Source organism: Syzygium oleosum, unplaced genomic scaffold (genome assembly GCF_021117445.2).
Source record: "Syzygium oleosum isolate NSW1041296 unplaced genomic scaffold, Sole_v2.1 Sole_v2.03, whole genome shotgun sequence".
NCBI classification, from domain to species: Eukaryota; Viridiplantae; Streptophyta; class Magnoliopsida; order Myrtales; family Myrtaceae; genus Syzygium; species Syzygium oleosum.
This window is the reverse complement of record NW_026607487.1, coordinates 8,288,056-8,306,941: the sequence shown is the minus strand read 5'-3', so window position 1 is coordinate 8,306,941 and position 18,886 is coordinate 8,288,056. Positions and strand designations below refer to the sequence as shown.

General features: G+C 39.3%; 2 protein-coding genes across 3 annotated transcripts; both read right to left on the bottom strand.

Moving 5' to 3' along the window:
• Nucleotides 1-446: 446 nt before the first annotated feature.
• LOC115679039 (probable carboxylesterase 15) lies at nt 447-1,726 on the bottom strand. The gene is made up of 2 exons (XM_030602571.2): nt 981-1,726; nt 447-801 (listed from the first exon to the last, which is right to left on the bottom strand). Exons 1-2 carry the CDS (start codon nt 1,667-1,669, stop codon nt 495-497), a joined length of 996 nt encoding a protein of 331 aa, XP_030458431.1. The 5' UTR covers nt 1,670-1,726; the 3' UTR covers nt 447-494.
• An 817-nt stretch (nt 1,727-2,543) lies between these two features.
• LOC115679082 (ubiquitin C-terminal hydrolase 12-like) lies at nt 2,544-16,960 on the bottom strand. Of its 2 annotated transcripts, none has more exons than XM_030602632.2 (32): nt 16,781-16,960; nt 16,341-16,410; nt 15,840-15,990; nt 15,589-15,746; nt 13,722-13,987; nt 13,410-13,628; nt 13,227-13,335; nt 13,031-13,146; nt 11,809-11,907; nt 11,204-11,313; nt 10,458-10,532; nt 9,120-9,198; nt 8,885-9,031; nt 8,418-8,498; nt 8,201-8,320; nt 7,544-7,666; nt 6,988-7,065; nt 6,813-6,901; nt 6,623-6,731; nt 6,326-6,394; nt 6,143-6,253; nt 6,004-6,059; nt 5,729-5,906; nt 5,542-5,643; nt 5,392-5,463; nt 5,143-5,208; nt 4,670-4,735; nt 3,951-4,037; nt 3,704-3,820; nt 3,457-3,531; nt 3,274-3,360; nt 2,544-3,117 (listed from the first exon to the last, which is right to left on the bottom strand). In XM_030602632.2, the coding sequence occupies exons 1-32, from the start codon at nt 16,808-16,810 to the stop codon at nt 3,076-3,078; spliced, it is 3,357 nt and encodes a 1,118-aa protein (XP_030458492.1). In that variant the 5' UTR covers nt 16,811-16,960; the 3' UTR covers nt 2,544-3,075. The 2 variants fall into 2 exon arrangements, with proteins under 2 accessions (XP_030458492.1, XP_056165424.1); XM_056309449.1 differs by having other exon boundaries at nt 16,341-16,404.
• Nucleotides 16,961-18,886: the final 1,926 nt, after the last annotated feature.

The window sequence follows — 18,886 nt, the reverse complement described above, 5'->3', positions numbered from 1 at the left end:
CTGTTGGCTTGATCCAAGTCTCATGTAGTGAAGTCTCACAGAGTTAGTACGGTACACATACCGATAAAACAACACAAAATAACGCTAGTTGACTGAAACGATTCCAAAACTAGTTTAGTTTGTTGTTTAACCCGGGAAAAAAGTTGATAAATTGCTCTAATTGACGCTAGTAAATTCATATAATAATTAATAAATTCAAAAACCGCTAATTTGTATAAATAGAAGAGTTAGTATAAACTAATTTTCAAACTGTCAAAAAAGTTAGTAATTTCATAAAAATATCCATAAGTTATCAATAAATTACCTAAAAAACAAAGTACCACCGATTCTCTTTTATCAACAGTTTTTTTTTTGGACAATTATCGACATTTATTTAAATTTACCGGCACGGATAACACAACAACTAACAAAGAGACACACCAAAAAACAAAAAACACCAAATCACATATGTAAGAAGAGATGATATTTGGGTAAATATACATCAAATGGGTGCATCAGGTGGAGTTGTCGTCGATGAAGCGCTTGATGATGAGCATCAGGCGTTTCGAATCCTGCGAGTCGGGATCGATGGTGAAGAACCCGTGTTGCAGCCCTTGGAACTCCACGTACTCCACCTTCTTTCCCCATGCCTTGAGCTTCGCCGCGTACTCCTCGGCCCTATCTTTCAGGAGGTCGGCGCCGCCGGCCACCACGAGGATCGGGTCCAGGTCGAGGGGCTCGAGGTCGAGACTCGACGGCCCGAAGGGGTTCACCAGCGGGTGGTCGGTTGTGTCTCCGGCCGGTATCGATAACCTCCAAAACCTGGCCAAGCCCAAGATCATAAACACTCGCATATGACGTGACGATATGTGTAAATCGGCACTCAAATGTAAACGTCATTTTCAGAATGCTTCCAAGCTCGCATCTATGGAAACAGCTATAATCACTTAGACCCAGAAAAGAAAAATACTGATCGAACGATTATCGTTGTTCTTTTGTACCTGTCAATGAGTTCCAGATTGAGGAAAGCATCTTTAGGACCCTCGGCCTCCGACTTGGACCACACAGTTCCCCCAAAGAACGGCGCCAAAAGCACATAACCCCTCACCACAACCGGAGCCAGCTCCGGAGCTCCGGCTCTCAGCCGGACCGCCAGGTTATGAGCCATGTTCCCGCCGGCCGAGTCGCCCGATACGAACACCCTCCCGAAGTCGGCCACGTCGGCCAGCCACGCGTCGCTCGCCTCCAGAGCCTGAGCCTGGAGCCACTTCACGGCCGTGTAGCCGTCCTCGACGGCGGCCGGGAGCCGGTTCTCTGGGGCCAGCCGGTAGTCGGGGGCCACGACCACGGCGTGGAGCTCGGAGGCGAGCTTGAAGCAGTAGTTCTGGCAGTTGGGCCAGGTGCGGGAGCCGATGCAGAAGCCGCCGCCGTGGATGTAGTAGAAGATCGGGAGCTTGGCGGACGAGGCCGAGGCGGAGGCCGGCTTGTAGAGGCGGAGGTGGATGTCGTGGGCCGGGTCGAAGAGGACGTCCTTCCAGAGGACGGAGCCGTCGTCCCGGACGGGGACGTTGAAGCTCGGCTTGGAGGAGCGAACGATGGAGCCGTCGCTGTAGACTCGGAGGACACCGCGGCATTCGTCGACCTCGTAGGGAGCGGCAGTGTCGGTATTCGAAGCGGTGGTTCCCGCCATCTCTCCCTCTCTCTCTCTCTCTCTCTCTCTCTCTCTCTAGAGTGTTGTGTGCATGAGGAGTGTGTGCGTGTGTATGTGTTGAGCGTGGAGGTTATGAAGGAGAGAAGAGGGGAGAGAGAGAGCGAAAGAGAACAAGGGAAGAGGTCGAGAGAAGCAGCGCATTCGGTTGATGCTTGGAAGTATGTGAAGGTGGCATTTAGCTCCTTGTCTTTTTGCTTTTGCATGAGTCGATTTGTCAAAATTGGCACGGAAGGAAATTGAAGTAGAATTGGATTTGGGTTCTTTTTCTTTCTTTTTGGGTTACAAAAAGAAAAGAGCTTCACTTTTCATTTTGGCAACTACCTTTTTGTGACGTGTTGTTTTCTATCTTTAACTCAACCATCCTATTAATTATTTAGTACACTCGTTGGACCGCACTTACAATGAATGTTACCTGTTCCATTTTCTAAGATGACGTGTCCGGAGATCTCATTTGATTCGAGAATTAGTGATCAAGCCGGCCGTTTCTTCTCTGATCCTGATGTGCTGCAGACTCGAAAGAAGTGATGGAAAAGCCCTTTGAGACCCTTTCAATTCCAGGCAAGAGTCATCTCTAGGTGTCGGACTGTGATTTGTTGGGCGACGACCCGTCACGGACCGAGTGACCTAAGCTGTTGGATCTAATGAATCTCGCGAGAGGCTCGCATATCTAATGGTTCAAATCACTTGAATACCAACGGACTCAATCTAGGCAAGAACTCGCCACTAAATCAACACTTTTGAGAAGTCTTTGCCCAAATCATCAATGTAGCAGGCGAAACAAGGTGCGGATATTCCCTCTTGCTTTTGGGGCCAACAAAGTCTAGAGATTTCAACGAGGGCGCCTTTCTTGCGAAAATCCAAAATGATTCCTCCACGCCAAAAATAGGCAGAGGAGACTTAAAATTAGAGTCCATCAATGTAAATACAGCATCTTTCAAATTTCCTTTACAAATCAAGAAAGATGCTAAAGAGTACCAAAAAACCACTACAGAATCCCCAACTTTTCTAGACATAGCTCAAGTAAACAAAAATCGAAGAAGCAGATGGAGCAAAAGATAAAGACTAAGGCAACCTACTATACCATGTATACAATAACCAGTCCAAAATCTTTCATTTATATACCGTTAAAATACACTACCAGTGACATCCCACCAGGGATCGCCCAAGACTCCATCTCAAGAAATGGAACCGGTATGTGCGCTCAGAGAATGTAATTTGCTTCAGGCTAAACTTCTCCATCCACACTAGGAACAAACGAGCAACAAAAACATCGGATCAACTGAAATCATCTTGACCATAACCACCTTGCTGATTTTTCCACAAATAAATGGTGCATCTTGTATTGAGCTCATCAATACAGTTGAAGAAGATCCATCCAATGGATTTTAATTATATATTTTCACTGGCTTCTCAAAAGTGTGGCGATTCTGCAATACGCAAAACAGCGTCAGAATTAGTTATACTCAGCTATACTAGGAGGATGTCGTGATTACACACAAGTAGCAGGTGGCATTTATAGAAATAAATATTCGGCCAGTATAAACAGACTATGGACAGATATGCCACAATAGCACCCCATTCACCTGATTAGCTGCATAAGCTCTTTTAGGAGCAGTGTCAGAGTGCTCCAATCCGAGATATTGCTCCCAAGCACCATAAACATCTCGTCTCTATGGCAGACAATGAAAGTCAGTACACATTATCCACAACATTGATTTTCAATGAAAAGGTGCAATAATAGAGAAATTTACTACTTGAGTTCAGACCTGAAAACGATTTGACACTATATCATGATCCTGAAGGTACTCTGGACGACCTAATGAGAGGAATGCAAACCTCCACTGCAGAAATCAAGACAATAAAATCAGATGTAATGATATGTAATTGATGTACATGATGCATCATGTTATAGACAATTACACACAAAATTAGCATGCATATGACATCTATTAACAAGCAATATTGACTAGCACCATCTGAAATAGAAAATCTCTTAAATGGAACTCAACAAACCTTAGCAAACTCCTCATCTGGAACTTGCAATTTCTTCTGTACTCGTACTTTTATTTCAGCCAACGCCTCACCTTCATGTATTACTAAGAAAAAGGGTTCTCCAAAATTCTGGACTTGCTGTTTAAAAGTAAGAAAAGGAAAACGAGAAACAACACCAAGATGAAAACCTTTAGAAAACCAGAAGTTCTAAATGCAATATCATCTACCAATGCCCAGGCACCAATTGACTATGTACTCAAGTAATTACCATCTGGTTCTGAGCAGTGTCTTTTGTGAAATGGTATACATGGATTAGACGATCAGTTGGACCAAGATTTTTCTCTTCTTCCGGAATCTACAATATTAGAACAGGAAAAGAAAATAATATACATAAATCTATCTAAAGAAATAGAACCAAACCAAAGAGTTAATGCTTTGTCTTATTGCACTCAATCCTAAAATCCACGTTCGAACCAAAACAAGAAAAGCGTTACAGCTAATCATCAAAACGATAACATTTTACCCCTAAATGCTATCCTCACCAAGCTTGATGAAGCATAATCAAAAGGATATTAGAAACTACAAACAAAGATACTGCTCACCACAATGCATCAAATCAGACAATAGCCTAGAACGCCATGCAATATCCCCATACCGTAGCTTCATTTCATTTTAAGATTTCCAAAAAATGCGGACACATAAAGGATACATGTTAAGATTTAACATATAGAGAGACACTGTTTAGGACTTCAAAAAATGCAATAATTTCACAATTACAAGACACTAAAACAAGAAAATATACCTAATTACACTTACAATATAGCTTATAAAAATTTCTTGAAGAGAACTGATTAACCTTTTTTGTAAAGGAAAGCAATAATTAACTGCTTACCAGATCTCAGACCCCCTAGAAAGGTTATATCTCTAGATTTACATTTACAATACAAGGTCAAATACCATGCATACAATTGCAAACCAGGGACCCACCTCTTCTGCACGTAATGTCCAGTACTGATCATTTATGTTCTCGATTTTCTCGCTGAGGGGAAAGATCTGCATATATGAGACAGGAATTTAGTGAGACCCCTTAGTTATTTCAAAGGCGAGAGACTAAAGAGGGGAGACAACTGGGAGATGTTTGGAAAATGCAAGCTGGTAGCCAAGTATAATATTCACATAAATGGGATAACAGAAGAGGTAGACTTTCTATGGGATTGATAAGCCTCAAGCATTAATGCCCCAACTACCAGCCAAATTATGCTAAAGTCAATGTTACAACATCAGGAAAATTTAATGACATCATGCGCATCTGCAGAAATTAAAAATTATTGACAAAAAACTCGCATATTTTCGCACAATCCCCTAATTTCCACACAGTAGCACACATAGAAAGACGTATTAGTGTCGATACCATCAGCAACAGCATCCAATCAAGATATTCCTGCAGAAAACAAGCAAACCTTGTAGATCTTGTGGTAGAAAACTTCAAGCAACCTAAGTTCTGCATTAGCATCGGACAACTCGACCTGGTGTAGCAACAGAAAAGGTGAGAGAAAAAAAAACAGAAAAGAAAAATAGGCACACAAGCCAGTAGATATTTCCTAAAGCAAAAAATTAGTACACACTTAGTTACCATTTACCACAAGCATATGTGCAATTGAAGTTAAGGTAAGAAAGGCAAGAAATAGTACCAAGACACCCAAAATTACCTTTGTCTTGAGATCACTGAGCACATCTCCAACAGTACTCTGCTTAGGAAGTCTGATCGTATGGATGACCACCTACAAGATACAGAAGCAGAAACAACATAAATCAGCAGCGAACCTACCCACAGTGACAAGCATCGATCAGATACTTACTTCATCCTTAGTAGCATGATGAAATGCTACTTTTAAAGTTTTTAAACCTTGTAGTTCTGGAAGAGGGATATCTAGCACTTCATAGTACAATATATCCGAGCTCTGCACGAATGTGGAAGTGGAAGACAACATTTCAGCTCCTAAAATTTCAATCCATCAGAAGTCTCCAATGGATAATATTACTCACCTGGTTATAGTGAACCAACATATCAGACAAATGATCCACTCCACGATACTTTATAGGATGGGGCTTGGGTTGCTGAGAGTAACAGTTGTGAGATGTGAGCCTGATCTTTGATGGATCATCCAAACCAAGCTGCTGAGCAACTCTTTCCACAACATCATCATAGGTATACAGCTTAGACCTTGAATACAGAATTGCATATCAATCATTTTGATTTTATTAGCAACATATGTGCAAGCAATGCAGAAAGGCTACAAAAGAACTGTGTCCATACTCACATCTCCAAAGAGAAATCATCCTCCTTGGGTTTTTCAAGAGAACGGAAGTGGACAATCTACAATACATGAAGTTGCAAGGGTATTAATCCATGCCTATGGAGAGATCAATATCATGAACGAACAACCCCGGGATACATACTTGACGATTGTGCACATATTCCAGAAAGGAAGGGACATCTGGATAGGAAAATTGTTCACCATTTTCAGTTGGAAGACATTTCTGGAAGCATAGGATATCTCCATCTTCAAGCTGCACGCAATTCTAGAATTTAATTTGGAGACTTACTCAGGCAACCCTCCATTAAAAGGCATTCATCTGTACCTGGCTAGCTCGAAATGTCACTTTTTTGTCAACGGGTTCACACATGACATTAGGCTCGAATTTTATTTCCTGAGCAAGAAAGCACAAAAAAGATACTCCAATCATATCGCACATCCATAGACAATAGTGCTTGTCAACAAAATACAGAGTCCCCATCAAACACGTCACCATAATTAGGATGTCAAGTGTCAACACAAGCCTTAAAATTTGATAGAACGCCCAGGCTTTCTCATTAATATGATTAGCTGAATAAGCATGAATTACGTAAATGATGCAAATACATCGATGAAAACAAACCTCGTAAAGTTCAATTTCATGGTCAGGAGAGTAACCAGCCATTTCATTTAACTTGGTCAAGATTTCTGCAGGTTTACCAGTACCCTTCACGAAAAGCCTTCCAACATATCTGTATTAGAACGAAGTGACTAGTGATTTCAGTTTCAGATTTATGTGCTACAATAGAATGTTCACAGAGGCAATAAGTTACCGCAACTCTCCCTTCTCAGGATCATAAAGCTTAAAGAACAATAATATATCTTCCTTTGACTTGTCAGGTGGGGCAATGGGGTGCATATCCTGAAAAAATACAGCTCAACCAAATGAATGATGCCACCTAGGATATGAAAGCCTTTTATTGATCAAGATGCAATGAGAAAATTTACCAGCCCAAGTTCCACTTCCAAGAACAACTTCAATTCGGCATTCGGAACTTTATTTGACACTTCTCTCAACTGTCCTACCTACAGTACAGCGAAAAGAAAGAAACAAATACAGTCAGAAAGAAAGTAAAGACCCAAACCAAAAGGCATTGAATCAGTGGATACAGCATAAAGAAATGAAAATAGCAGTAAGGGAAATGAAAAAACGAAAGAAAGAAAGGCCAAAAAAAAAAAAAAGGAAGCATCCCTGACAAGAATATGCAGAATCAAAAGACATCCAGGTAAGTGAAAATTCAAACCTATCACTCTGAAGAACAATTAACTCCTACATGAATAAGCTGAACAAGCATCTGCCCCATTATTTTCCACTCATACACAAAAAGAATCAACTAAGTGATAATAAAAACTCAAGTCCCATATAACAGAAAGCAGGTAGTGCAGCACACTAACACAACATTACGTAGACTAACTAGGCTAACTGATTACCCAACTGAAGCTAAACATAAGTTCAACCAAAAAAAAATGTGCATGAGAAACAGTTCTGAGAAATTGTACTTACAGATTGTGTTTCCTCTGCCGGAGACAATGGCCGATTAGGACGATAGGTGTGGTTCTGGCGTTTTGCCCAGAGCCAGAACCGTTGAAATTGCACTGGAACGCCAAATTCTTTGGCAACCTCCTCCTGTATGCACCATTAAGGCCAGTTCATAAAAAAAATTGATGACAGAAGCCAGAGACACTTCATAAGACAACCAAGAACAAGTGGGGCATGGAAAAGGGTGAATAAACTTTCAGATGATTATTCAGTATATAATGGCATTAAATACAGAAAGCAGCATCACATTCCCATTTTCCCAGTGCATTCTGAATTTTCCAGCATCGCTTGTGTACAGCAAAGATGGATCTACCGAGAAGCTGATATATAGGACAGTAAACAAATTCTACTACGGCAAAGATACTAATGGGCTGATGAAGTTTTTTCTCTTGGCCTTCAATAAAGTCATACCACTAATTCAATTTAATTCTGTATGCTTAAGCCAAATAGAATCTTAAAACTGACTCTCCCTCTATCGAGGCTGGTGTCAAGAAAGGGATGCTTTCATTCATCTCTTAAGCTAAAGCACTGGATCTCCATTCTTTTGCTCAAAGTGGCTAGTGAAGTTCTCAATGCCGATTCATCAGAGAAATTAAAAGCAACCAGAATCTAAAAGTGCACCTTGAAGACGTTAAAAGGCATTTGCTTTTGAATGCGGAAACTTTTAACTTTGTCATGATCCACCAGGTCAAAATAAATATCCCTGCCAATCTGTTCAGCAAGGTCTTCATCCCGCGCAACCTATGAGCACCATGACATTGATAAGCTGCTAAGCTCGAAAAGGCATCCTAGATAACCATAATCCAACCAGGTGGCTCAAGGCTTGAGAAATGCTCACCTTAATGATGGTGTACAAGTGTGCCTCGGCCTTCTCTTTCTTCTTATGTTCCTTTTCTTCTTGTTCTTTTTTCAATCTCTCCTAAGACATACAAGCAGTATCCTCATTCATAATCTTGCATTGGAAAACTTCAGTAGACAATAAATCTAGCGAAAGCTAGACTCCGAGTGAGACAAGTCACGAGATCTTGACTTCACATCAACCCTAACTCTACAAGGGGCTCACTCTATTTTGTATGAGGACGAAATGAAAGAAGCGCGATGATAAGGTAGCCCAATAGATTACTTTTAACGACCTCAAGCAATATACTACTCAATCCAAAAGGATCGCGATGTCTTGAGATTAGCTAATTATAGGGGACCTATATGAGATATCTGAGTCCATCAAGTATCTTATCACCTAATTACTTAATACTTGTGATCTACAAGCTATCTGAACTTCCAATTATAGTAAAAGCAGCATCTTACCCTCAGATGTTCGGCAATGTCCTTCTCATCCACATCACAGATGATCTTGTCCTTGTCACTCTCACGTATATACACTAGCATGTATGCATTTGAGTATTTGGTAAACTTAAATGGAGTATTGTTAAATCCGGGATTTGTTGGCGGGAGCTGTCAAGTCAAATGAGGTTGAAAGGTGAAAAGGAGGCAAGACTAAACATCTAATCAAGGAAGCAAAAGTAATATATTCTCCAATTACCTCTTCCTCTCCACCGTATTGCTCTTCTAGTGCTCTTTTTATATCTTCTTTTGTTACTCTCTCATCATCAAATTTATACCTGATCAGCGGTCCAAATGAAGAACATGAGCAACAAAAGATTTCTCAGAAATGAGATATAAGGCATTCATCCATCCAGTAAGACAAATAACAAATCCTTACGGCCACCAAATCCATATGAACATTTTAATCACCAATTTGGAGACCAAGAGACAACCAAAGGACCCGATCTTATTTAGTCCATCAGTCTAAAAAAATAACTTGACCCACATGCATCATTTTTTATCTTCATAAGGACACTTACGAAAAAGTCTAGAATACTTAAAGAAATGTAAGAATACTTAAAAAGCAGGACAGTAAAAAGGGAAGCAATTCTAGGAAAAACTATGCTTGGCACTTGAATTGTTATTTTGGAGAGCAATCATTTGAGGCAGCAGGGGTGGTGATGAGTGATGGCAAATAGTTGATGACCGTACTGATAGTGGTGATGTTGATAGCCATGAGACATGACAACTCAACCAGCTAGTTGCGATGACAAGTAGTAGGGAGGATAGGCAGAGACAACTGATCAACACATCAACATAGATCATACTAGAATAGGTTGTTTGAGAAAACAACTAATACTCCAAAGAAAGTGCACTAGTTTTCATTTGATTAGTTGTGAAAAATCTCTCTCACAGACAGTCCTCATTGGCAGCATCAACACAGTAATATGAGAAAAGCTACCCTAGTTTCTGACAATTGTTTATTTTGAAGCAAATATAGCCTAAACGGGAGTAACCCTCTGAAAAAATGGAAATCTCCACACCACTGCACACTTTCATTATTTTCATTCATGCACTTCAACCTATAATTAAGATAAATTGAGTATTCTGCCAACTGGAAGTTTCCTAAAACGTTTGGAGAGGAGAAGTTGAAAATTATGGGAAAATTTACAGCTTCAAAATTCAAGATTTTCAAGTGAATAGAGAAATCACATCACTCTGTTGACAAATGCAAAGGATCCCAGGAGATGTGTGACCAATTATCCATACTCCATATAATAAAGGAAGTGAGACAAACTAGTGCTCAAAAGTACAGCACCTCCAAGCCACACTCCATATTTAATTGCACCAATTGCAACTCCGACACATACAACTCAAGCTCAGGAATATCCGACAAAGATGGTAAACCATAACAAAGAAAACCAGAATAAATTAATTAGCAGATTTGAATTGAAAGCACAAGAGATGAGTTGCAATATGATAGCTTTTTATAATACGAAGACAGTCAGTTTTCAATTATCAAATAAACAAATGAACAGAAGGAATAATAGCGTACCATTGGTCAGAAAGAGTAGGTCTGATAAATGCATAATAATGTCCACCATGCACCCCACCGCTGTGAACCAAAACACTGAAAACAAATGGAGTAATCAATAGTAGCACAGTGACAACAGTTAAATAGCAGCACAAGCTCTCCAAAAATGACTTTTACAGATTGAAATTATGCTTCACTACTCAGGTAAGATAACATGAGAAATCAGGCAACAATGTCAGTCTTAAAAGGTTTGTTTTCCAACGTCTTCCAGGTGAAAAGCATCAGGCTGATCTGTTAATAAACACTAAGAGAGAACAATCCGGGAAAAAGAGGGAGCGAAGACCAAGGAAGAAAGGTCAGGACAAAGCTGCATCCTGTAGCCTGAATAACAGTATAGAGTAACAAAGTATCACAAAAAGACGGCCTGCAAATCATTACAGAACTTGCAACAATCATTCGATGCTGTACTGTGCATATCATGATTAAAAGCAGCAGCTTAGACAAGCAAAGCTTGCAGCATATCCAAGAAAGCATCACTTGTCACTTCAGCCACCAAAAGCCATTTTAAAATTCAAATGTATGACTGACAGACTTCAAAATATATATCACGAGGCACCAATCAGAAACCTAAATACACCACAAGTTGCAAGATACCCATTGATTTGTGGGAGGATCACCCTTCCGAGGCTTGATTTGGTGATATGACGTAATGTCAAGTCAGCAATTGATATAAATACAACATAGTGGTAAATGAACAATACTTGTACCTGTGGAGTGTGTAGAGATTGCGAACACCCCTATCAGCATCAGGAGACAAATATTTACCATCCTCGCGGTCAAGATCAAGTTGCAGAGGAAACTCATAGCGATCATTGATCTGAAAAGTGAAAGCATGGAGATCCTCAATGACAAGGATAAAACAATGTCTACCTAAACTGGAATGGTACTGCTAACACATTAAAATGAAATAAAAAATCATGAATCAAACAAAAACCAGTCACATTATTTTGCCTAAAATAAATCCAGACAATACTTAAGCACATAAAAAACTAGCCAGTGTTTCTGCCTGTAACTTAGGAGTCAGCTTTCGATCAAAAAAAAAAAAAAACTTAGGAGTCAGCTAATATAGGTGTACACCTCGAAGTTTTGCAGAAGTTGAACATCTTGTAGCAGTAGGCCACCAGCACCATAAATCATAACCACATAGAAAATGAAGTACAACGCAAACCAGAAATATAAAAGAACCCAGAACTCCTATATAAGTTGAGAGCACTCAGCAATCATGAAGGCAGCACATAATTTCAAGAAGTATCAACCGCCCGTGATACCAAACAAATAAAAGAGTTATTCAATGTTTATCTAAATGGCTAACCTTCACCATAGTGTCCCGCATAAAATCATACTCAAATCGTTTCAATTGGAGTTGAAGAACAGGGGGGAAGTCAATGAACAGAACCCCCTTTTTTGCATCCTGAAATGACATAAAAAATCAAAACAGTCATCATCACGCAAAAGCCCGAAGATTGTAATCTTTCGCCTAATAATTCAAAAAATTGAGGAAGCTTTGGTAATATTAGAAAGTCTAGAATTGATAAATCAATTCAGTTCTGAATTTGCTGATAAAATTTCCTCCCAATCATGCAAAAAAAAATGCCATAACGTAGCCTATGAACATAACCTAGAGTCATTCCTATTAATGCCTCTGTCATTCTCTGGTGACAGCTTTTGTGGCAGTTGGATCCTGCACTACACACATCTAAATGAACAAATTGTATCGTTGTCTATGACTAAATAATTTCACATGGCAAGTCACCTGAATTCTGCAGATACCCTGAATGCGTTACACATACATAATCTAGTAGTCTTTGTTTTAAGAAACTAAAAAGCAAGAGTGGAAACAGCTAGAACTACATAAGAAAACTATCTCAAGCCTTTCAGCCATCATAAAAAAGCATGAATGGAAACAGCCAGGAAGCCACATCACAAGAGAGGACACCATGGAAGAAGGAGAAGGGTGATCAGCTAATATTGGCTTTAGAAGCTATTAACTTGTTAAAAATATCGTACAAGAGAGATTACAGACTTAACATTTTGTTTACATAAAATATCAACCTCTAAAGCAGATTATCGTAAAACAATTGCAACGAAAAATCAAAGGCACAACTCTCAGCTAGACTCTATTTGATTGAAAATTAACAGTTCTGAAGGTTTATTGCGAATTAATTTTTTACTAAGTACAAATTTTGACCCAAAGCTGGCCATAAACGCATTAAGGTTTGAGAGGTGAGTTAACAAGGCAAGATTCAGAATTCCAGTCTCAAAAACCAGAAAACCTTTCAAAGGATGTAACCGATCAGAGTAAAACATGCATAATCACCTAATGATTGATCTAAAAAGAGTTAACCTTGATAAAGCATCTCCAGAAAAATTGACATAAATGAAGGCCGTCAAAGTATGCCTTCCAGTAATTGCTAGAATGCATAATACTTAAAGCAGGAGCAAGTGAAGGAGAATGAGAGCTTGTGTATGCTTGAGCGTGTTCACAAAGTAAACCATCAGTAATTACCAAAATTTCCTGCGATAGAATAACTAACCTGCAAGCCATATTGTTCAGCATGGTACTTATTATCACCCTCGAGGCGTTCAACTTCAACATACTTATCAAAAGATGCATAAACATCTCGACAGCCTTTGACATCAAGCTGAAGATCTTCATAATCATATGTGAACAGATTAGCATGAGCAAAAGAAAAACCCTAACAAATTGCCATGGCCAAATTAAAACAGTACCATAAAATGACTCCTTTCTAGTAGATTTGTAATCTACATTAATGCATTCAATGTAATTCATATGATGCCCTTCAAATAATTTCTGTATCGTTCCCTCGACAACAGTGCCCTGTAGACAAAGGTTCCATGAATTAGTACATATCAAGAGAAGTCCCATACTTTTAACAAGTTCACTTTTTTCACCTTCATTTTGTCTTCAAGCTTTTCGCACAGAACCCTATTTAGTTCTTGCACATCATGCTGCATGAAAGAATCGTACGTGTCCCATCCGAAGGACTTGGTCAACTCTTTTGTCGCTACACTGCTGTCGCTGTACTGGAGCTTATAAAATAAACTCTGGAGAGCCAAAGGGATGCTCGCAGATGGCATATCATTCTCAGTAGTAGGCATATGGTACACAGCCTGTAACAGATGGTCCAACCATTCAAATTAATACAAAGTGCTACAGATTCATGTTTGCATGCAAGCCAGAGTAATCAATCAGCACAGCTTTACCTTCCTGAAGTAAGGAATATGATAAAGTGTCTGGAGGAGAGAGTTCATATAACATGTCGCTCCTTGGTTCTTGAGACCAACATAACCAGTCTCTTTTTTGGAGTCATATGTCCAGTAATCTACAACTCTACGAACAATAACCTCAGCTTCCACTATAACACTATCATGCACTAGATAACCTCTAGCAGGATCATAAAGTTCACTAAGAGGCATAAAGGATGTGAAACCCCAATCACTTTCCCGGGCATTGAACTGGTGTTGCGTATCTGGCAAAGAAAACATGGAAAATATCCTCTGAGTTGGAGTAAAATTCATCTGGCACACGTTCCCAACATTTTATAATTACATAAGGATCCATTGCATGTCAAACTGCAAAATTATTTAATAACCATAAGGCGCATTAATTCACAGCAGAGATTGATGGCTGCTCGAATATTCCTCACTCCTTTTGTTTGACAAGCAACACAGCAAAGCTAGCAAAATCACTGAGTAAAATCTCATGTCTTAAAATGAAGGGCAAGATTAAGCATCTATCTTTCGAATGGAGTATTCGACTACAAGAAAAGAGATTTCCTAAGCATAAAAAGAAACCCCTCATAGCTGGTCCTTATCCAGTAACATATGCATAGCCTCCAAGATATAATTAGAAATGTAGCTGAACTCGTGATATTTTAAAACTTTTCTTACATGAAAGTTCTTCTAAGCACATAAAGGGGAGCATTCATGGGTCACAATCCATATTAGAATATGCTAGCACCAAAGTTGCAATATTAAAGAAATAAAAAAAAAACTAGAATTTACAAGACATGTAAAACTTTTAAATAGAAAAGAAATTATTCGTCACATTGCAAAGGAAAGAACCCACCCTTGAGTGTTCGATACAATCTAATAGCCAAGCAACTCTATGAGCATATAAACAAAACGCTTGAGCCTATTTCATTTTACCAAGTTTAAATTAGATCATTTGTCGCTCAAGAGACATGAAAAAAGGTAATGAAGTTTCATAAGCAACTTGCTCTTGACATACAAGATTGAAGTGGGCGTTCTTTCAGTGAGACGGCAAAGGGAAGGGGAACAAAGAAGGACGAGAAGGAGAAACAGGCATACTAAGGAAACAAGGAAAGAACTGTACACATAATTGAACATAAACAAGCTGAAAATATAGCAACTTCATGGCAAAATCCAGCAGGATCAAAAGTGTGCTCTCATTTAAAACAGTATGCTCTATTTAGAACAGTGTGCTCTCTATTCAAAAGAGCATCTGCCACAGACAGCACAAGGTGGCCGGCCAAAGAAGCAAAATTTATGTGCTTGAATGGGCAAAATGAAAACATAAGCTTTCTATTTTCATTTTCGAGGAAATCAATTCATCTTGGGGTTACAGGCGTGTAAGATGAGTCATGTGTAAGCCATTGCACCCAAAAGATATGCATGCTAACAGTAGCTTGAATAATTAACCATAATCGATATTTCAAAAGCATACACTGTCTATCTGCGAGAATTTCTTTGTCTGACGTCTCCCATTTTTTACATAAAAGACTACTAAAGGGGCTAATAAGCTAAAGCCTTGTCGTCGCCCAGATTATTTAGCTGCCAAGCAGCTTATCGAAATGGATATTTTCTGTATCTATCATCATTGGAGAAAATAATACTGCATTGTCTCATCAAACGTGCGAGTTTCCTCGTATACAGCCAATACCTTGCAGACAAATACAAAGTGGACATTCATAATCGAAAATATCAGGGTACACTGCTTTTATGGTAGATATCTCAAATGACTTCTAGATGTCAGTTCATCAGCAAGCACATTTAGCAACTGCATAAGATTTCAACAAATACAAATTCATCCACGTGTTAAAAAATGTACCTTTTCTGACAGTATATTTGTTATGTATTTGATTTATAACCCCTAAACTGAACTGCGCATATCTACTCCATCCATATGGCAAGCTCGCCGAATCAGCAACATCCAAGTACATAGACAAGTAGTCCACATTGTTTCCTTTTGGGAAAACAAGTACCCGCCTGAAGTAAGCAAGGCAAGCAAAGAAATGTTCAATCCAAATATATAATTCGCTTGTAAATTAAGACATTGGAATGAGCATTATGAAAAAATACCATTTATAACCACCAACTACGAATACTTCAGAGTAAAGCTTCTTGGTGTTCAGCCTAGAGAAGTTGTCAATTCGCCATGTAAATCTTGATGGTGGGGGATCATCCACTGGCTGATTCTCTGCTGGGTTTGCGGCTTCAGCGGGCGCTGCCACTAGTGATCGTCACCAAGAGAAAAGGAACAATTAGAACCCGAACTGACATTAGAATGAGATCTACCCAACAGCGACCAGAACTAAAACTTCATTAAACTGATATCACAGAAAACTGTAAGAGAACAATTCTCGATCTTGCATGCTCCCAATAGGCAAATTCTGTGCCCCCAGATATTAAAGTTCATTTGAGATGGCAAACCAAGACGATTGCAACAGTACTGTGTTAAGGGCACCAAAATAGGCAAAGCAAAGACACATTGGGGCGCATAACAGCAAAGGTCAAAGGCCCGTACGACTGGAGAGGGAACTACTGAATCGACACTACTCGATTACGGATCCAAGGAGTCACCTTCCATGGGCTGGTGATTGTTCTCAGCCAAATCCGAGTGGGGAACGAGCATCTCCTCATCCTCCTGTTGCTGCGACCACAAAGCAAAAGACGAAGTGACCATCCCCTCGCGGATCCACCAAAACGTTATTAAAAAAAACCCCACGGATTCCCCCTCAAAAACCCTACAATCGACACGCCGGCGGGTAATGGCGTCCGGGGTTAACGCCGCGCGCCGCCCTCGAATCGACGCCAAAGCCCTAGCCGAGATTGGCCGCGGCACCGCCGCGCGATGACCGGGCGGGCGGGCGGGCGGGGCGAGCGAATGCCGGACCAGCGCGCGCGTCCCCGGCCGCACCGAGAACCACGGGACCGCGCGCGGATTGCACGCGAGCACACACGGCAGAGGAAACGATTGCGGGGGGGGGGGGGGGCAAAGAGCGAGTGATTCGAGGACGTACATCGATAGGGGCAGGAGTCATGACGGTCATGGGTGGATTGCCGGAGAATCGGGTCGCTTCCCGTCGGTCGCCCCTGAGCACAGAGACACGATTTGAGAGACGAGCAAAAGCTATTTGACTGCGCCGATACACACGTTTGCAGAAGAGAGAGAAGAGGGGGAGGGGGAGTGCGAAGGAGGAGATCACCAGAAGCTGGTCGCGGTCGAACTTCGAAGGAGAGAAGAGAGAGAAGGAGCAGAGAGGTCTTGGTCTTTATACGGAGGGGTGGGCATTTCGGGGAATTCGCGCGCGCCTTTTGAGTACCGGGGTTTTTTTCTCGTTTTCGTGCCATTGCGACTGTGGAGAAATCATTTTCTTCTCTTTTTTTTTCCGCGGATTTTGAACCCAATAGAAAACGACCTTAACAACGTGCAAATACCCCTTTTTTAAATAAGCAAAAATGCCCAAAAACTTATTTTCGGTTTTTATTTAGCAACCAAAAATATATATATATATATATTAAATTTCGATTTAGTATATGAAACGAGCAAAAGAAATCGAGAGGGTCGTCGTTGTCGTTAGTTAATTGATTTGATATTTATTATATATAGGGTTAATATCACGAAAAATTTGTACGCTTGTGATAAATTTATTCTCGGTTAGTTTTTATTGAATTTTACCGTCAAATTGCTAAGTTAGATGACACGTCGCAGTTAACGGGTGCATCGTGTTTGTGGTTTTTCGTAATATAAATCCAATTTAACGAAAATTAACGGAAGATAAATTATCGCAAGTGTACCAGTTTAAGGTTTTGATAGGCAAAAAATTAGTTTTGGGCTTTTAGGGTAAATTAGTTACAGGTTTACCTTATCTCTTATGATTATATATATGTGATAATTTTGAACTTTTCTACCTTATCTCTTATGATTAGCGATAAAATTTCGTGAGTTTTCTTATTCCCGCTTCAATGCAATCACCATGATCCAAAAAAAATAAGTATTTATTGATCAGTGCTAATCAAGAAGTAACGAGTGATATATAAATAAAATTCAAATACTCACTCAAGTTAAAAACTTTATCGATTTTTAGAACATGTGCTGTATTTTGTGAAGGCAGTGAATATCGAGAAAGATACATAAATTAGTGCACTTTATCTAGTCATTATGCATTTCATTTAGAAGGTTTTTGTCATTGATAGTTAGATGCGGTGGATTTTAGATTTCATCTGTGTTTAGATTTGGGAATAGAATTGCATTATGCAAGTGTATGTCATAAAACTTCGAAATTATTTTAGTTGTTGGTCATTTGTGTTATCATAATTGACTTGCATTTTGAATTAGAATATCTGGATAAATGAATCGATCGCAATCCTTTTTTCCCAAAATACCCCCATTTTAGTTCATTTAGAAATATTTTATCACTAAACGAAATCTAAATTAGCAATTCTGTATCGTTTCTCCCCTATTTCAATTTTATAATTTACGTCTTTTCAATTTTATCGGTAATCTTGCAAACAAATTTCATGTCTAGAAGTATATTTCTCTACCCACATATATGTTTACAATCTCTTCATATCTGGTCGGTAATTTCTTGCCATAAATAAACAATTCAAATATTTCGTAATAAAATGATTTTGCAAAATGTTATTTTCCGCAACGTAAAGCATGTGCACTTTTGCTAGTTGAAATAAAACATAGTTTCCAGAGAGGAAAAAGAAAGAAATAGAGAACAGACTTGTTGGTGAACCAGTCTATCTATAAATAATAGAGAAAAATGGACTTTTAAACATCAAATGCATAAATTTTAATGGAAGGGGTCTTTTATTTTTCAAACAAAATTAAGTTTGCCAAGAAAGTGAAAACTAAAGAAAAATTAATAGACTTTTGACATTAAATGCACTAAATTTTACGGAATCAGTCATTACATATCAAGAAAAAACTTAAAAGTTTTGCTAAGAAAGTGAAAACCAAAGGAAAATCTTTTGAAATATCAATGTACATACAGATATTAATTATATTATTATTCTATATATGCAATAGAATTAGCTACGTACAATAGTTATTTTAGTAGAGAGAAATACTTTACGACTTCGTTTGTTTTGCGAAAAATTGATGATTTGAAAAATAT